The sequence below is a fragment of the Mustela nigripes genome, chromosome 17 (genome assembly GCF_022355385.1).
Source record: "Mustela nigripes isolate SB6536 chromosome 17, MUSNIG.SB6536, whole genome shotgun sequence".
Classification (NCBI taxonomy): Eukaryota; Metazoa; Chordata; class Mammalia; order Carnivora; family Mustelidae; genus Mustela; species Mustela nigripes.
The window spans coordinates 10,559,226-10,575,625 of NC_081573.1; the positions used below are offsets into that span (position 1 = coordinate 10,559,226).

Sequence of the window (16,400 nt, forward strand, 5' to 3'; positions counted from 1 at the left end):
CCCCACCACCCGCCCTTCCCCGTTTCCCGTCCCATCCCCTAGCACTGGAGGCCGGAGAAGCTAGGATGGCGCCATGTTGGGTGAGGGCAGGGTGGGGGCAGGGCCTAGGGTGACGCGGGCGCCATACAGACTAAGGGCAACAAGCTCCCGCTCGGCCTCTTTCCCCTTTGTGCCTGCCCTGACAGGTGTTAACGTAAATCACGGCAGACTTGATTCCCTTTTCGCAGCCTCCGAATCTTCCTGGTAGAGTTGCGTCAGGATAAAAGGAAAATCGAAGTTCGGCCACTGTGGTAGAGCTCGGAGGAAAGGGCAGGTTCCATCTTGTCCTCCCTCTGGGGGGCTTTGAAGCCTATCGGGCGCCATGTTAACTACGGGAACAAGCAGCCATTTTCCCGCTCCTCATCCTTGCGGTTCCTGTCTTTGATTGGGTCACCCTGTTGGGTGCTGTGTGGGAGAAAAGACATTTCTGCGTGGTTGGGAAAGTGTTAGTGGGGTTATTTCCAGCTCGGGGCCAGTGAGGGCGACGGGCGCGCAGGCGCGTGTTCTCTGCGAGTACGTGACCGGTCCTTAGGACCCAGCGCGTCCTCTTTGTCTCCCGCGGGCGCGGGCCCGACGGAGAGGGGTGGGGGAGGGAGGGGGCGGGGCCGTCCCCGCGCGCGCCGCCGAGGGGCAGGGCCCCCTGGCCCCCGCCCCTTCCCACGCGCCGGCCCTGTCGCCCCCGCGCGCGCACACTCGCGAGCCCAGGCGACATGCAAATGAGGTACCCGAGAGGCGGGGGTCCGGGCGGGGAGAGGGGAGCGGAGGGAGGGGAGGCCCGGGGCCGCGCGCTCCTGGAGCGCGCCCCCACACCTGCTTCCGCGCCCGCCGCAGCGCGCGCGCCGACCTCGCGCCCCGCGGAGTCGGCCCGGGCGCGCGCGCGCAGACCCCCTTCCTGGCGGCCCTCGCGGTCCTGCGGCCCGCGCGCCGCTCATTGGCCGCCGCCCCCGCAGGGCCCGCCCCGCGCGCTCGGGCCGGCGGGCGCGCGCCTGCACTGGGGTAGCGGAGGGGCAAGGGGCGAGGGCACTGTTCCAGAAACCCGGGTTCTAGTCCAGGCCCTCCCTGCGGAGAGAACCTTGTGATCGTAGAAAAGTGGTTGGCCCCTCTCTGGCCTTCAGTCTGTGTGCCCGGTCCAAGGGGGTGCACTGGCACCTGCAGCCCCAGCTGTTAGCGGCGCGTCTGCCTTCCTCCCGCTCCCCTTCATGACACCCTAGCTGGGTCTCGTGGCCCCAGGCTCCGAGGACATGAAGGTGGTGGGTCTGATGGTGGTGGTGGTGGCGATGACGGTACTTTATTGAGTGCTTACTATTACTAACCAACAACACTGCTGTATCTGTTTGACCCAGGTGGAAACTGGCCCAGAGAAGCAAAGTCACTTGTTCATTAGCGGCAGAGCTGGAGTCTGCCCCAGGTGTAAGGGACTCCATGAGGTCCCCTTGTCTCCTTGGGTCCATGTCATTTCACTCCCTGGACCGTTGGGGTCCTTGATATCTGGTTTGGGTCTTGGTCCTACTGCTTACTGGCAGAGAGGGCTTGGACAACTGACTTGGCTTTCCTGTGCCTCCGTTTCCCCCGTTGCAAAGTGGGGGTGATGTGCCATTATTCAGAGGGTTGGTGTGAAGCTTAGCCACTCACCAGGATATCTCAAGGCACTGGTGTGCACTGAGCACTCTGTGTGTTATCCTCTTGACATGTCTGTGTGAATAGGTGCAAGCATTCGTCCTGTTTTGCAAAAGGCTTAACTGAGGCTCAGAGAGATGAGCACTTTGCCCCAGAGCACACAGACTGAGCGGCAGACCTCGGCACTGAACTCAGAACTCTGACTTGGGAGCCCACACTTAACAGTGCTGGCACATTTCTTCATCCATGACTCGGAGCCAAACATCAGCTGCGACCAGTCCCTTTCTTCTTCTAGTCCTGAACTCCCACTCCTCTCACTCTGCCAATCAGAAGCGGCACAAAACATCTCTGGGCCTCCATGGCTCACGTTTAGTGGGCTCTTTGCTTTGAGGATTGAAATACTGGCCCCTACCCTTAGTTGGACTCTATTCTATTCTCCCATGAAGATTTTTTTTTTTCTTTTGGCTCAAGCTGACCCTGAACTTCTAGGACAAGAGTTAGGGAGGCTTAGGACACACCTGTGTGACCTCTGTACCAACCGGTACAGAACTGCCTTGCTGTTTTACCCACCAGTGTGGCTCTGATTGTCCAGGTGAATGTCCACCATGCCCAGGTGAAGAGACACAGACCAAGGGATGGGCGAGGTGTTGGGGGACAAGGGATGCTCCAGACCCTCCCTGCATTGACGGCTGCCCCCTCTCTCCTCTTAGCCCGGCTCCAGTGCCCAGACCCAAGCCCCCCACTGCTCAATGGACACCCCCAGCCCAGACCCGTTGCCTTCGCCTTTGCCGGGGGAGGAAGAGAAATCTCTGGCTTTACCTCCTCCTGTTCCCCGGGGACGCCGAGGCCGGCGTCCTGGGGGGGCCACCTCCTCGAACCGGACACTCAAGGCCACCCTCCCTCGCAAGCGGGGCCGCCCCACCAAGTCAGGGCAGGAGCCCCCGCTGGCACAGGGGGTGACAGCCCCTGTGGGCGGCGGCAGTGGCAGCGACCTCCTGTTGATTGATGATCAGGGTGTGCCCTATACGGTCTCTGAGGGGTCAGCGGCAGGTTTGCCTGGGGGCTCTGGCCCTAAGAAGGCCCCGCACTTCTGCCCTGTGTGCCTGCGGGCCTTCCCTTACCTCTCTGACCTGGAGCGCCACAGCATCTCGCACTCAGAGCTGAAGCCGCATGAGTGCAAGGATTGCGGCAAGACCTTCAAGCGGTCCAGCCACCTGCGGCGGCACTGCAACATCCATGCCGGCCTCCGGCCCTTCCGCTGCCCACTCTGCCCTCGCCGCTTCCGTGAGGCAGGCGAGCTGGCCCACCACCACCGTGTCCACTCTGGGGAACGCCCTTACCAGTGCCCTGTCTGCCGGCTGCGCTTCACGGAGGCCAACACGCTCCGGCGCCATGCCAAACGCAAGCACCCTGAAGCCATGGGGGTGCCCCTGTGTTCCCCGGACGCAGGGCCTGAACCGCCGTGGGACGACGAGGGCATTCCAGCAACAGCGGGGGCAGAGGAGGAGGTGGAGGAGCCGGAGGAGAAAGAGCTGGCTTGACCCACAGCCTGGGCCACCGCTGCCCGGGTCAGACGTAGAGCTGGGGTTTCAGCTGGTGCTGAGCCTGGGCAGGAAAGCTGGGACACCCTCATACCTGGTGGTCTTCCCGTTGTGGGAGGGGTCCGAGAGTGAGGACCTAAACTCCTGGGTCCTACTGCCTTCTGCCACCCTCCCCGGGACTGACGGGCCCCTGGGGGCAGGGACCTCGGAAATAAATCTCTGCCTACTGGCTTCTGTGTGTAATCAGTGTCGGTACCAAGGCTGGCCCTTCCTTCAGATGCCTTCCCTTCCCTATGCCACCCTGATGGGAGTGCATGGAATTTGGGAGAACCCATGTCATGTGCATTGTTATAATGCTTGGCGCTGAGAGCGGTCTTGGAGCTCTCGTCTCCAGCTGACCTCAAAGGGCTCCCTGTAAATATCGGCTCTGAGTAAAACACTGCCCCTCTGTTCAAACGTGACTTTAGGTCCTCATCCCCCATTCCAGCCAGATTCTTGGAAAGCCTGCACCCACTACCTTGCCCTATCTCTTTGTCCTGACACTGGAAGGAAATAAGGAGTTGAGGGCTGTGAGCAGACCCTACGACTTTGGTAAGGCTAGAGGCGGGGCCAGGAGGGGGCGGGGCTAAGGAAGCAGGAGGCAGGGCTGGGACCGAGGGGAAGGCAGTATGTGAGGGTTGTAGGCGGAGCCTACGGGAAGGTGCGGAGAACTAGGTTGGGGCTCAGATTGCTTTAGGGGTTGGCAGGCAGAAGGTGGGAGCGATTTAGAAGTAATGAGTCAGATTTATTAGGAGAGGAGAGGTTTCAAGGGGAAACTTCAGGAGAGCAAGGTGTTACGAGAGGCGGGAGCTGAGAGATGGACAAGACTTACTCAGGCCTAGGGGAGCGAAAGGGCGTACCGAAGGGAGTAAGGAAGGCAAACCCCGGAGTCTGAGGGGCTTAGGGGTGAAGGGCGGGGCTGACGCGGGGGCTTGGTGCAGCCTAAAGACCTCTGAAAGGGTGGTTTAGAAGAAAGAGCTGAGGCTGAGGAGGGAGAAGGGCAGCCCTTGGGGACCCGGAGGTCTGGAAGGGCAGGAGAAGCAATGGGCGCCTGGGCGAGGAAATTGGATTTTTGAGGCAGTGGGTGGGGCTTAAGCAATTAAGCCAGAAAATGGGCGTGGCTCGGCGCATGCCGAGAGGCGTGTCTTCACCGGACGTCCGGAGCGTGTGGGCGGTGCCCTAGGAGGCGGACACTCTGGGCGCACGCGCACGTTGCTAAGCTCGGCTACCGGAATCCGCCTAGGCTATACCCATCCGCGTCCCCGAGCCAGTGCGCAGGCGCAGTTCCCCTTCCCGGTCGCCGCCACCGCCCCCTCTTTCCGCTCCTCCACGCCGGCGCCTCGGAGACGGGCGCGACTTCCGCTTCCGGGCGGGCGGGCAGGCGGGCGGCGCGGGGCTGCCGGGGAGGGGGAGGGGGCGGCACTTCCGGTCGGGCCCTCGGGTCTCCCCGGAGCGGCGGCGCCTCCTCCGCCTCCTCGGCCTCCTCCCGGCGGAGACCCCTGCGCCGGTGAGTGACGGGGCGCGTGGCCCGGGGGCCGGGGGGCAACGGGGGCGGGGGGTCCCGCCCTGGCCCGCTCTGGTCCGCAGAACGTCCCCGTCCGTGCCTCTCCCGCTGGGCCCTCGCCAGGGGTCCCTAGTCACTGGTCGCCCGTGAGACCTCTCCAGACATCTGCCCCATTAACGCCCCCACGCAGGAACAGCTGCCACAGCGCCCTCGTTTGCGGCGAGCCCCGAAACTGCTGCCAGGGCCCCCACTAATGCTTTCTCAGTACCTCGCCTGTGCATAACCAACCCCCCGTCGTTGCCTCCTGCAGGACAGCCGCCCGAACGCCCCAGCACTGCCCTCCCACCCTCCGTTAGTAGCCCCCACCGGCTGCCTCCAGAGGGTTGCGCTAGTGCTGTGCTGCGGGACTGCCCGATCTCTGTGCACACACCACAGCCCCCGCGTCCTGCACCCCCCGCCCGCCCCCTCCTCGTGTAAAAATACTTTCTGTTCTGGTCTGCAGCCCAGAATGCCTTTTTGTCCTTGTGCAGCACCCCCGCCACCCGCTGTAGGTCTTGAGAATACCCCTTGCCATCGCCCCGCCCCCCCCCCCCCCCCCCGCCCCCCAGAGAACAGCTCCCTCTAGAGTTTTGCTCTCACACCCACATCCTCTCGCCCTTCAGGTAGAAATCGCTGCCGGTTGGGCCCCAGGCTCGGATGAAATGCTTGTGCCCCGCCTCCCTCCCCTCCCCCACCTGGGGCAGCCCCTGTCTTCAGCCCTTGATCCCACAGAACAGTGCCCCACACTGAGGCTGTCCCTCAGGCTGCACCTCTTTCGCTGGCCCTAAGGACTCTCCGCCTGCCACTTCTTGCCCAGCTCCATTTCATCTTCCTGGACACCTAGAGGAGACCCCCAGCCTCCCTATGGCCTGACCTGTTCTACCTAGGCATTGATTGACTGGTTAATTCATACATGAATTCAGAGTTGTAGGTACAGGGCATACACAGGTGAAGGAGAGAGATACACACAGTCATTCATTTTGTGGGTTTACAGTTTGAGGAGAGGGTTAAAAACGAGTGAATCAGAAATGCTGTTTTCTGGGTTCTCCCAGAGCCCAATGGGCTGCTTCAGAGGTGAAACCTGAATTAGCAGAGGTGACTTAGCCATGTGAAGATCTGGGTGGACTGTTTCAGGTAGCCAGAATAGCAAGTGCAAAGGCCCTGAGGTGGCTGGGATCATGGTGAGTGAAAGAGCACCAGGTGAGGCCGGTGAGGTTGGAGCAGAGAAACTGAAGAGAAGGACGAGGAGAAACAGGGTTTGATCCCACAGGACCTTGGGGGTAAGGGCGTTGTGATAAATTATCTGGCCTTTGTCATCTCTACCAAGCCCAAATTGGTCTTCATTTGTTCATTCATTCATTTGTTCCAAAAGTGTTTGATGAGGACCTCTTACACTCTGGTGCAACAGAATGGCTAGGGATGCAGTAGAGAACAAAATAGACAAAAATTCCTGCCCTCGTGGAGTGCCTATGGTAGTTCATGGGACAATTAAAAAACAAAATACCTGTGTGAAGAAAATGTAGCAGACAGGATATAGTCGCAGGAGAGAGGGCAAGAAGGCCTCCTTCAAAAGATTCCCATGGTCATCCTGTTGCTTCAAAATGCCACACACCAACAAGTTACAGCTTTGTGTGAACCCCGTTCCTCCTGGACAACTGCGGCCAAGTGGCCAAGCAGCCAAGGGGCTGCTCTTTCCAGCTCCCCGCTAAGAGTGAAGTGGTTGGGGGGGGTGAGTCCTGCATTCTTCCAGTGCTCACATATCTGGACAAACCACGTTCTCCTTTCCAAGCCCTATTCATTCACTTAGTTCACATATATTTTCAGAGACTGACATTGTTCTCAGTCTTGGGAGCCCACCTTCTCCAGGGGGAGGCCGACAACAAGTCAAGCAGAATATCTGGTTTATTAGGTGATGCTGACAGGGAAAGACAGAAATGCAGCAGGCTGGGAAGAGCAGGAATGTTGGTCTGAATGATAGGATACAGGGGTCATGGAGAGCCTCACCAAGGAGACAGCATTTGAACAGAGATGTGGAGGAGGTGAGGGGGAGAGAGAGAGGTGTATAAATAACAATCAGAGTATTCCAGGCAGAAGCAACAGCCTGTGCAAGGGCCCTGGGGCAGGAATGTTGGCACATTGGAGGAGCAGCCAGGTGGCTGTGGAGTCTATGCAGGTCATCATAAAGACTTTGACTTTGAGTGAGATGGGTGTCACTGCATGGTTTGAGCAGGAGAGGGACAAGTTTGGCTTTAGTCCTCCTGTTTATTAAATGAGTAATATCTTATGAACCTGTTATGAAGTCTCAGACAAGAGCCATAAGGCACCTAGTAACAGTGCCTGTTGGTGTTCAGTAAATGCTGGTGGCTAGTTCTGGGGCCAGGTGGCACAGCAGTGGGGTGGAGTCTATTTCTAGTATAAGATGGAGTGGGAGCCTTCCCCTTGTTTCGAAGAGCGAATAGTGAAGGACGGCATGCTGTCGTGGGTAACACTCTCAAACCCCATTCCTTCAGTTTCTGGCTCTGCTACAGCCTGTTACTGGGGTGACCTTAGGGGATTTGTTGACCTCTGTAGCCCTCAGTCTCTTCTTCTGTGAAACAGAGTTAATAACTGTAATCATGCTCTTGAGTTATCAGAAAGACTCACTGAGTCAACATATGTAAAGGGTTTAGAACAGCTTGGCCCATGGAAAGCACTTCATGTTCCGTGTCATTTTGTGTCACTGTTACTGTTATTAACAGGCTAGACTTTTCACAAGTTAACTCTGGTGCAACAGAATGGCCCACAGGTCCTGGTATCAGAGAGACCTGGAATCCAATACGTGCTCTCCCCTTTACTGATTGCGTGACCTTGGGGAAATCACCCCCCCTGCCAGTTTCCCCACTTAGAAAGTGGCCCCAGCAGTAGTGCAGGACCACTGTGAGGCCTCGGGGTGATGCTACAGCTCAGACCAGTTGAACAGTAAACATAGCCATTCTGATTAGGACTGCGGGGGCTCCCCCCCCGCCGACCCCCAGTCATGACGCTCTCCACACAAAACCCTCCCATGACTCGCCGCTCCTTAGACACTAACTGAGGGCTTGGAGAGGAAATGCCTCCTGTTGACCAGTGGAAATACGGTGAGCCTGAGTGGTTCTGCCCCCCAGTACTACTACCTGCTCCTCACAGCCGCCACTCTTGGGCATTTTTCCACTGGCCCTTGGGTCGGATGCTCCTTAGAACATCCCTGCCCTTCAAATTCCCTCTTCTGGGGACCACCCCACCATGTCACCTCCATCTCTGCTAACTGCTCCCCTCCCTTCCTCAGGGAGTTCTAGGCAGCTCAGTCTCCTCCTTTCGCTTATTCAACAGGCGTTTACGAATAGAGGCTAGCAGTTTACCTCTGGGCCCTGCTTTAGCTGCATCTTCACGAAGTTTTGGTAGGTTATGTTTTCATTTTTACTCCCCTGGGGTTCCCTGAGATTTCTCTGTGGAACCACTGGTGACTTCAGAGGGTGTGTTTAGTTCCCACATATCGGCAAATACTTACCAAGCAACTGCGCCGTGCTGGGTGATGTGCTTGGTGCTGGGGGGCCACAGCGGTGAACAAGACAGGCCAAATCCGCATCCTCTTTGGTAAACACGAGGTGAAGGAAATATACTCAGCAGGTCACGGCAAGGACAGTGCTGGAAAGTGCTGCAAGACGCAGTGTTAGGGAGGACAGGGTCGGCGTGACATCTGAGCAGAGGCCCAAAGCAGACAGGCACAGGTCGGAACCTTGAGATCTGGGGAACAGTCTCATCACATCGCTGCTCCATCTGTTCGAGACGGTGACCCCCTTTCCCTCCCTCCCAGCCCCTGGCATAACCTCTCATAACCTAGAGAACACCCCCAAATACGGCTCCTGCCCCCACAGCTGCACCCCACCTTTGTCCACCTTAGCAACCTGGAAAAACAACCCTGTGAGGGGAGGGGGTGTGTCGAGCCACAGGCTTGCTCTGTGACCTTGGGCAAGTCTCTTGACTTGTCTGTGCTTTTGTGTAATATCCCCATTATCGAATGGGGATAACAGTAGTTCCTATGTCATAGTCTCACAGGTTTGTGGAGATTGAGTTAGCATGTGTAGTGGGCTTGGAACACATTGGACCTATAGGAAATGCCCAGGCAACATTGCCTCTTAATAATATGTACTCTGGGGGGAGGTGAGCTGAGGCGGTGGCTTCTTTCCTAAGACACTTGGCTCCCCACCCCTTCCATTCTACCGCGTCCTGCTCTGTGCCCACCGGGACTGCCTAGCCTGGTCTCCTGGATTTAGGTGTCACCCACAGGCCTCCACGACTACTCCAGCCTTGCCTTTGTTCCTTCTGGAGATCAGATGAACTAGAGGGGGTGTGAAGGGCATGGGCAGTTGAGTCTCGTCCAAGGACACCCAGAGCTAGATGCTAAAAATATCGACTTCTTGGCGAGGGGAGTGGAGGAGACACTCACCTTTCACCTGTTGGGGGAGAGAGCCAACCGGATGGATGGGGACTGATGGGCCCTGGCCGTGGTAGTCGCCACAGACCCTTTCTGTGGGCTGGGCACAGAGCCAGGCCCCTGGGGGCCAGGGATTATGGCCACGAAGCATACCACATTGGGGGCCCTTCTCTCCACTGGGTCTGCACGGACTTGGTGGAGGCGTTCCCCAGCCCCTGCGTGGCTCAGGTTTAAAATTAATCGTAGGAGCTGAGGTTCAGGTGTGAGTAGGGGATGCAGACATGGACAGCTGCCATCTGGAATGAAAAGTCCGGTAGAAGAGGTGCCCAGAGAGTGACTGCCATGGCAGGAGAGGCAGGTACCCTCCCTGCCCCCGCGGGGGGTGAGGACAGGAACTGTGCTCCTCGGGCGCCTGCTGTCGGGCTCTTCCCAGGTGTGTGATGGCCTGAAGGTACAGATAGTACTGGGGACTGAAAGCTAAGTGTTTCCTTACATCCTAGGTGAGCTCCCTTGAGTCCCTGGCAGCCTCAGGGATTGCTGCCCCTTTTGGAAATGGAGAAAATGTGGATGGGGAAGGAGTGGGCCTTGAATGCGGGTCTGCCCAGGTGCAGGGTGCATGTATTTTCCGCTGTGTCAGGCTGCCTTCCCTCTCACCGCCTGTCCTCCTGCTGTAACTTGTTTCCTCCAGGTAAACATATTCTACGTCCCACCTTGTAGTAAAAGAACAGGCCCCCCGATACTGATTTCATTCCTGTTGTCTTGGTTTGTTGGGACTTCCTGTCACCACTAGCGGCAGTGAGAGTGGTCTCTGTAGAATGCCCTCCACTTTCCCAGGGCCCGTGTGGTGCCTGGAGCTTCCGCCCGAAGGCCATGCCTGGGTGTGCTGGTTGGATGCCCCCATTAGCCTTGTGCTTTGTCACCTCTCATTTGTAGATGAGGAAAGCCAGGCACAGAGGGGTTCAGACACTTGCCTGTGGTCACCCAGCTGCGGTGTGGTGGGGCTCAGAGTTGGCCTCGCATTCTGGCTCCAGAGGCCACCTTCTTTTATTATCATTTTATAGAATTAAAACTTGAGGGGATTGAAGGCAGGGCTCATGTGTGTGTTTTGGAGAAGAGGATAGGGCACAGTGCTGAGGCCAGAGAGTTTGCCCGCGGTCTGTGACCAAAGGCCAGGGATGCCAGGAGAACGAGATTGGGGGTGGGGAGCTGAGGGTCTGCAGGGAGCCCTGGGGATGGGGCTAGGGAGAGGTAGAAAGAATGTGTGAAGACCTCAGAAACAAGGGGAAAATGGAAGGGATGGGGGAGGAGGAGCAAAGAGGAAACGCAGCTGCAGAGGAGCCCACCCTTTGGGGTGTAGGGACAGGGCAGGAGAAAGACAAAGCTGGAAGATGGAGTGTGCCCCGGCGCTTGGCCACGTTCCTCCAGCGCCCACAGCTGGTGCGCTCGGACCTGTTTGCTCAACCCCATCCTCTTCTCTGCAGGGTCTCCCGTCGCCCACCCCGCCCAAGATGGAGGCAAACGCAGCAGGCAGTGCCGCTGGGGGTGGTGGGGGCAGCGGCATAGGGGGCGAGGACGGGGTTCACTTCCAGAGCTACCCCTTCGACTTTCTGGAGTTCCTCAACCACCAGCGCTTTGAGCCCATGGAGCTCTATGGGGAGCACGCCAAGGCCGTGGCTGCGCTGCCCTGCGCCCCCGGGCCGCCGCCCCAGCCCCCGCCCCAGCCCCCTCCGCCCCAGTACGACTACCCGCCCCAGTCCACCTTCAAACCCAAGGCGGAGGCGCCGTCTTCGTCGTCATCCTCGTCGTCGTCGTCGTCGTCCTCTTCCTCCTCTTCCTCCCAGGCCAAGAAGCCCGACCCGCCCCTGCCACCCACCTTCGGGCCTCCCCCGCCCCCCCTATTTGATGCTGCCTTCCCCGCCCCCCAGTGGGGCATCGTCGACCTCTCTGGACACCAGCACCTTTTTGGGAACCTCAAACGAGGAGGGCCCGCCTCCGGGCCGGGGGTGACACCGGGGCTGGCGTCCCCCACCGGCACACCAGGGCCTCTTCCAGCCCCCTCCCAGACCCCACCGGGACCTGCCACGGGGGCAGCCTGCGACCCGAGCAAGGACGACAAGGGCTACTTCCGCAGGCTCAAGTATCTGATGGAGCGACGCTTCCCGTGTGGTGTGTGCCAGAAGTCCTTCAAGCAGTCCTCGCACCTGGTCCAGCACATGCTGGTGCACTCAGGGGAGCGGCCGTACGAGTGCGGCGTGTGCGGCCGCACATACAACCACGTCTCCAGCCTCATCCGCCACCGCCGCTGCCACAAGGACGTGCCGCCTGCCGCCGGTGGCCCGCCGCAGCCGGGGGCACCACTCCCGCCGCTGGGCCTGCCCGCGCCAGTAGCCGGCGCGCCCCCCACCGCCGCCCCCACCCCGGTGTCCTCCGGCCCGCCCGCGCCGCCCCCAGCCGCTGCCGCCTCCGCCGCTGGAGCTGCAACTGGGGCCGCCACTGCTGCGGAAGGGACCGGTGCCCCTGCCGGGGTGGGCGTGCCCCCTCCCGCGGCGGGGGGCGGCGAGGGCCCGTTTGCCTGCCCGCTCTGCTGGAAGGTCTTCAAGAAGCCCAGCCACCTGCACCAGCACCAGATCATCCACACCGGCGAGAAGCCCTTCTCCTGCTCCGTGTGCAGTAAGAGCTTCAACCGCAGGGAGAGCCTCAAGCGGCACGTGAAGACGCACTCGGCGGACCTCCTGCGCCTGCCGTGCGGCGTCTGCGGGAAGGCCTTCCGCGACGCCGCCTACCTGCTCAAGCACCAGGCGGCGCACGCGGGTGCCGGTGCGGCGGGGCCTCGGCCCATGTACCCCTGTGACCTGTGCGGCAAATCCTACTCTGCGCCCCAGAGCCTGCTCCGGCACAAGGCGGCGCACGCCCCGCCCGCCGCCCCTGACGCACCCAAGGACGCCGCGGCCTCGGTCCCGCAGCCCCCGCCGGCCTTCCCTGCGGGCCCCTACCTCCTGCCCCCCGACCCTCAGGCCACGGACAGCGAGAAGGCTGCGGCGGCCGCGGCGGCAGTGGTCTACGGCGCCGTGCCGGTCCCGCTGCTGGGGGCGCACCCGCTGCTGCTCGGCGGGGCCGGGACCAGCGGGGCCGGGGGCTCCGGCGCCAGCGTGCCTGGAAAGACCTTCTGCTGCGGCATCTGCGGACGGGGCTTTGGGCGGCGCGAGACTCTGAAGCGCCACGAGCGCATCCACACAGGCGAGAAGCCCCACCAGTGCCCCGTGTGCGGGAAGCGCTTCCGGGAGTCCTTCCACCTGAGCAAGCACCACGTGGTGCACACCCGTGAGCGGCCCTACAAGTGTGAGCTCTGCGGCAAAGTCTTTGGCTACCCACAGAGCCTCACCCGCCACCGCCAGGTGCACCGGCTCCAGCTGCCCTGCGCCCTAGCCGGGGCTGCTGGCCTCCCGGCCACCCAGGGCACGCCAGGTGCCTGTGGGCCAGGTGCCTCGGCCACCTCTGCTGGGGCCGCCGATGCACTGAGCTACGCCTGCTCGGACTGCGGCGAGCACTTCCCCGACCTCTTCCACGTGATGAGCCACAAGGAGGCTCACATGGCAGAGAAGCCTTATGGCTGTGACGCGTGCGGCAAGACCTTCGGCTTCATTGAGAATCTCATGTGGCACAAGCTGGTCCACCAGGCAGCCCCCGAGCGCCTGCTCCCGCCAGCACCCGGCGGCCCCCAGCCCCAGGATGGCTCCGGCAGCGCCGATGCGGCCAGTGTGCTGGACAATGGCCTGGCGGGAGAGGTCGGGGCGGCTGTGGCTGCACTGGCCGGGGTGTCCGGGGCTGATGACGCCAGCGGGACAGCGGTGGCTGGGGGCAGTGGGGGGGCCAGTTCAGGCCCTGAGCGCTTCAGCTGTGCCACGTGTGGCCAGAGCTTCAAGCATTTCCTGGGCCTGGTGACTCACAAGTACGTGCACCTGGTGCGGCGGACCCTAGGCTGTGGCCTCTGCGGCCAGAGCTTTGCGGGGGCCTACGACCTGCTCCTGCATCGCCGCAGCCACCGGCAGAAGAGGGGCTTCCGCTGCCCGGTGTGTGGCAAGCGCTTCTGGGAGGCGGCCCTGCTGATGCGCCACCAGCGCTGCCACACGGAGCAGCGGCCCTACCGGTGCGGGGTGTGTGGCCGAGGCTTCCTGCGCTCTTGGTACCTGCGGCAGCATCGTGTGGTGCACACTGGCGAGCGCGCCTTCAAGTGCGGCGTCTGCGCCAAGCGCTTCGCGCAGTCCTCCAGCCTGGCGGAGCATCGGCGGCTGCACGCCGTGGCCCGGCCCCAGCGCTGCGGCGCCTGCGGCAAGACCTTCCGCTACCGCTCCAACCTGCTGGAGCACCAGCGGCTGCACCTGGGGGAGCGCGCCTACCGCTGCGAGCACTGCGGGAAGGGCTTCTTCTACCTGAGCTCGGTGCTGCGCCACCAGCGCGCCCACGAGCCGCCGCGGCCCGAGCTCCGCTGCCCGGCCTGCCTCAAGGCTTTCAAAGACCCTGGCTACTTCCGTAAGCACCTGGCGGCCCACCAGGGCGGCCGGCCCTTCCGCTGCTCCTCCTGTGGCGAGGGCTTCGCCAACACCTACGGCCTCAAGAAACACCGGCTGGCCCACAAAGCTGAGGGCCTGGGGGGTCCTGGGGCAGGGGCGGGCACCTTGGCGGGAAAGGACGCCTGACCAGGAGGGAGGGGTTCCCTTCGCGGCTCCAATCAGATGTCCCCTCCCACACTCACCCCTCCCCAGCTGCTGATCAGATTCTTACCCCTCCTCGCTGTTGCCCCGGCCATCTTTCAGGACTTCAGACAGACTAGCCTCCCTTACGGCCCATGCCCTACAGACTCAAGACTGGATCGCTCCCATCCTGGACCTGTCTGGCCCTCCTCTCACCCTGCCAGCCACTGAACTTGATCCTCCGCCCAACCCCTGTTTTGTAACCTTCCTCATTCTGTCCCCCAATAAGCTTTGGTGGAGGATGTGGGTCTGAGCTGCCCCTCCTCATTCCTTTGGGATCTGGCTGGAAGGTGGAGTATGAGTGGAGCCGGGAGGGCAGAAGGGGACTGGGTGCTCCTTTGGATTGTGGGGGTGGGGGCGGGGGGCAGACGCGGCTTGTACAGAGCGGAGAAAAATAAATCTTACCAACAGGGCTGCTGCAGTCCTTTCTTGCATCCCAGGGAGAGGATTACGTACTGACAAACGGAAGGTTGAGAAATTTTGTCTCCCAGGGTTTTTGATTCCCCAAACACCCTCCTCCTCGTGCTTACGCTTTCTGCTTTGCCTCGTTCAGCTGGGAATTGCTGAGGATTTATCATACCCAAGCTGTAGTCTGCACCTTGAGCAGAGGGAGATGAACAAGACAGGTAAGTTTTGTTCTCAGAAACCGATAGCGTACCCAGACTCCTCCCCTTCGAGATGTTTTCGGCAGTTGTTTTCTTGGCCAGCGTTTCCCGAGGCCCCTGTTGGCTGGGTCTTTCACTGGACACTGGGGACACACAAACCGGACATGCTCCTTGCCCTCGAGTAAGGTGGAAGAGAACCCCCGCCGCACCTGTCCCTCCAGGATAATTTGGAGGGGCTTCAAAAGCCCTTCCACAGCCCTCATTGCCATTGTTGGAGCAGCCAGCCATGTGCCCTTCAATGTGCGTTTAGTTCTCCCATCTGTCAGAAGAGGGGGCTGAGGTCCTAGAAAAGAAAGCGGCTCTGAGGACACCTGTCAGATCCGTGGGAGAACTGGGAATGTGTGGGCTCACGGTGCTCTCGGTACTGAAACTTGAAGACAGAGCTGGTTCAGGGGCACTGCCTGGGCGGGTCCGGCTTGGCCCCCACAAGGGCAGCAGCCTAGTGTGACCAATGCAGGCTAGTGCTGAAGACCCAGCATGAGACACACCTGGTGCTAGCGTCCCCAGGGGCAGTACCATAAAAAGCACATGGAATGATCACTGGGCACTGAGAGCATGGAGGAGTCACCTTCTTAGAGCTGGGGGCTTCCTGGAGGAGGAAGTGATACTTGAACAATAACAAAAGCCACAGAAGCCTGCCAGGTGACATGGGCAAAGAACTCTAGGTGGAGGATTTAGTGTGTCTAACTAAACCCGACCGAGAACCTCAAAGCTGAGTGTGGCCCGAGAGGCTGAGGCATGGGATGCTGGATCCTGAAGGGCTTTGGATTCCAAATAGTGAAGCTTGGATGATGCTGAGGGCCGGAGGCCGGCAGCTGCTGGATACAGACCACTGACAGCCTTCGTTTAGCGCATGCATTTAAAAAATAATAATAAAGTTTGACTTAGTTGCCAACGTTGGGAAATCAAAAGATTTTGCATAATTAACTAATGGAACGTCTGAAAAATTTGCAAAATCTAGCAACCCAGCCTGCACTCTCCCAAAGCTGGGGAACCATTGTCGTCTTCAGATTGAGCACACACTCTCCAATCTCCCACCAACTCCTGCCCCACCTCGAAGCTCAGCTTTGAGCCAAAGTGCCCGTTGGCCCGTGTCCCCTCACCGGCGCTGGGCTTTCCCCCTTGCATCCAGCCACCCAGCTCCTGTAGGCATTTATGCCTGAATCCTTTCTCAAAGCCACAAGGAGCCGTGGGTCTATGAGGCTGTCATATGGAGACTGGAGATGGTGCTGCTGGGTAGTCACCCAAATGGGAGGCCGGTGTTGGCTTGGCCTACAAGAGTACTGATGATGGAAAACGTTCAGATTCCAAAGATACTGAATTGGCCCAACAGTGGGAAAGGACTGATGATAGGGATTAGATGAGTGTATGAGGAAGGCTTCAGGAACTTGCTCAGGTCTCTAGCTTGGGTGGTGATGCCAATGATAGGAAATGCAGGTGTTTCTTTGGAGGAAACTGACTTCTGCTGGTGTTCTGACCTGCCTAAGGGATATCCTTTGGGAGGTGTTGGGTGAGCAGGAAGGTGTGCCGATCTGGAGCTCTCCTTTTCTGATAGGTATACTGGTCACACGAGTCCCTTCATTTTGCCAAGCTTCCCTAAACCTGCTGCCACAGCTGAACCACATAACATCTCTGAGTAGAGAGCTAAAGATGAGAAAGCAGTTTTGGAGAGAGGCTGCAGTTCCCTCTTCGTGGCAAGACCACAGTGTAGACCCTCTACCTCCACCCTCCAACACAAGACTGACAGAGAGA

At 60.0% G+C, this 16,400-nt stretch overlaps 2 protein-coding genes across 6 annotated transcripts; both read left to right on the forward strand.

Annotated features, from left to right (window-relative positions):
- The first annotated feature begins 655 nt into the window (after positions 1-655).
- ZNF524 (zinc finger protein 524) lies at positions 656-3,428 on the forward strand. Of its 4 annotated transcripts, XM_059382403.1 has the most exons (3): positions 656-760; positions 1,383-2,269; positions 2,367-3,428. In XM_059382403.1, the coding sequence occupies exon 3, from the start codon at positions 2,406-2,408 to the stop codon at positions 3,195-3,197; it is 792 nt and encodes a 263-aa protein (XP_059238386.1). In that variant the 5' UTR covers positions 656-760; positions 1,383-2,269; positions 2,367-2,405; the 3' UTR covers positions 3,198-3,428. The 4 variants fall into 4 exon arrangements, with proteins under 4 accessions (XP_059238386.1, XP_059238384.1, XP_059238385.1 ...); XM_059382401.1 differs by having other exon boundaries at positions 1,383-3,428; XM_059382402.1 differs by having other exon boundaries at positions 1,744-3,428.
- An 874-nt stretch (positions 3,429-4,302) lies between these two features.
- ZNF865 (zinc finger protein 865) lies at positions 4,303-13,980 on the forward strand. Of its 2 annotated transcripts, XM_059383010.1 has the most exons (3): positions 4,303-4,743; positions 8,128-8,195; positions 10,714-13,980. In XM_059383010.1, exon 3 carries the CDS (start codon positions 10,741-10,743, stop codon positions 13,927-13,929), a length of 3,189 nt encoding a protein of 1,062 aa, XP_059238993.1. In that variant the 5' UTR covers positions 4,303-4,743; positions 8,128-8,195; positions 10,714-10,740; the 3' UTR covers positions 13,930-13,980. The 2 variants fall into 2 exon arrangements, with proteins under 2 accessions (XP_059238993.1, XP_059238992.1); XM_059383009.1 differs by lacking the exon at positions 8,128-8,195.
- The last annotated feature ends 2,420 nt before the right edge of the window (positions 13,981-16,400 follow it).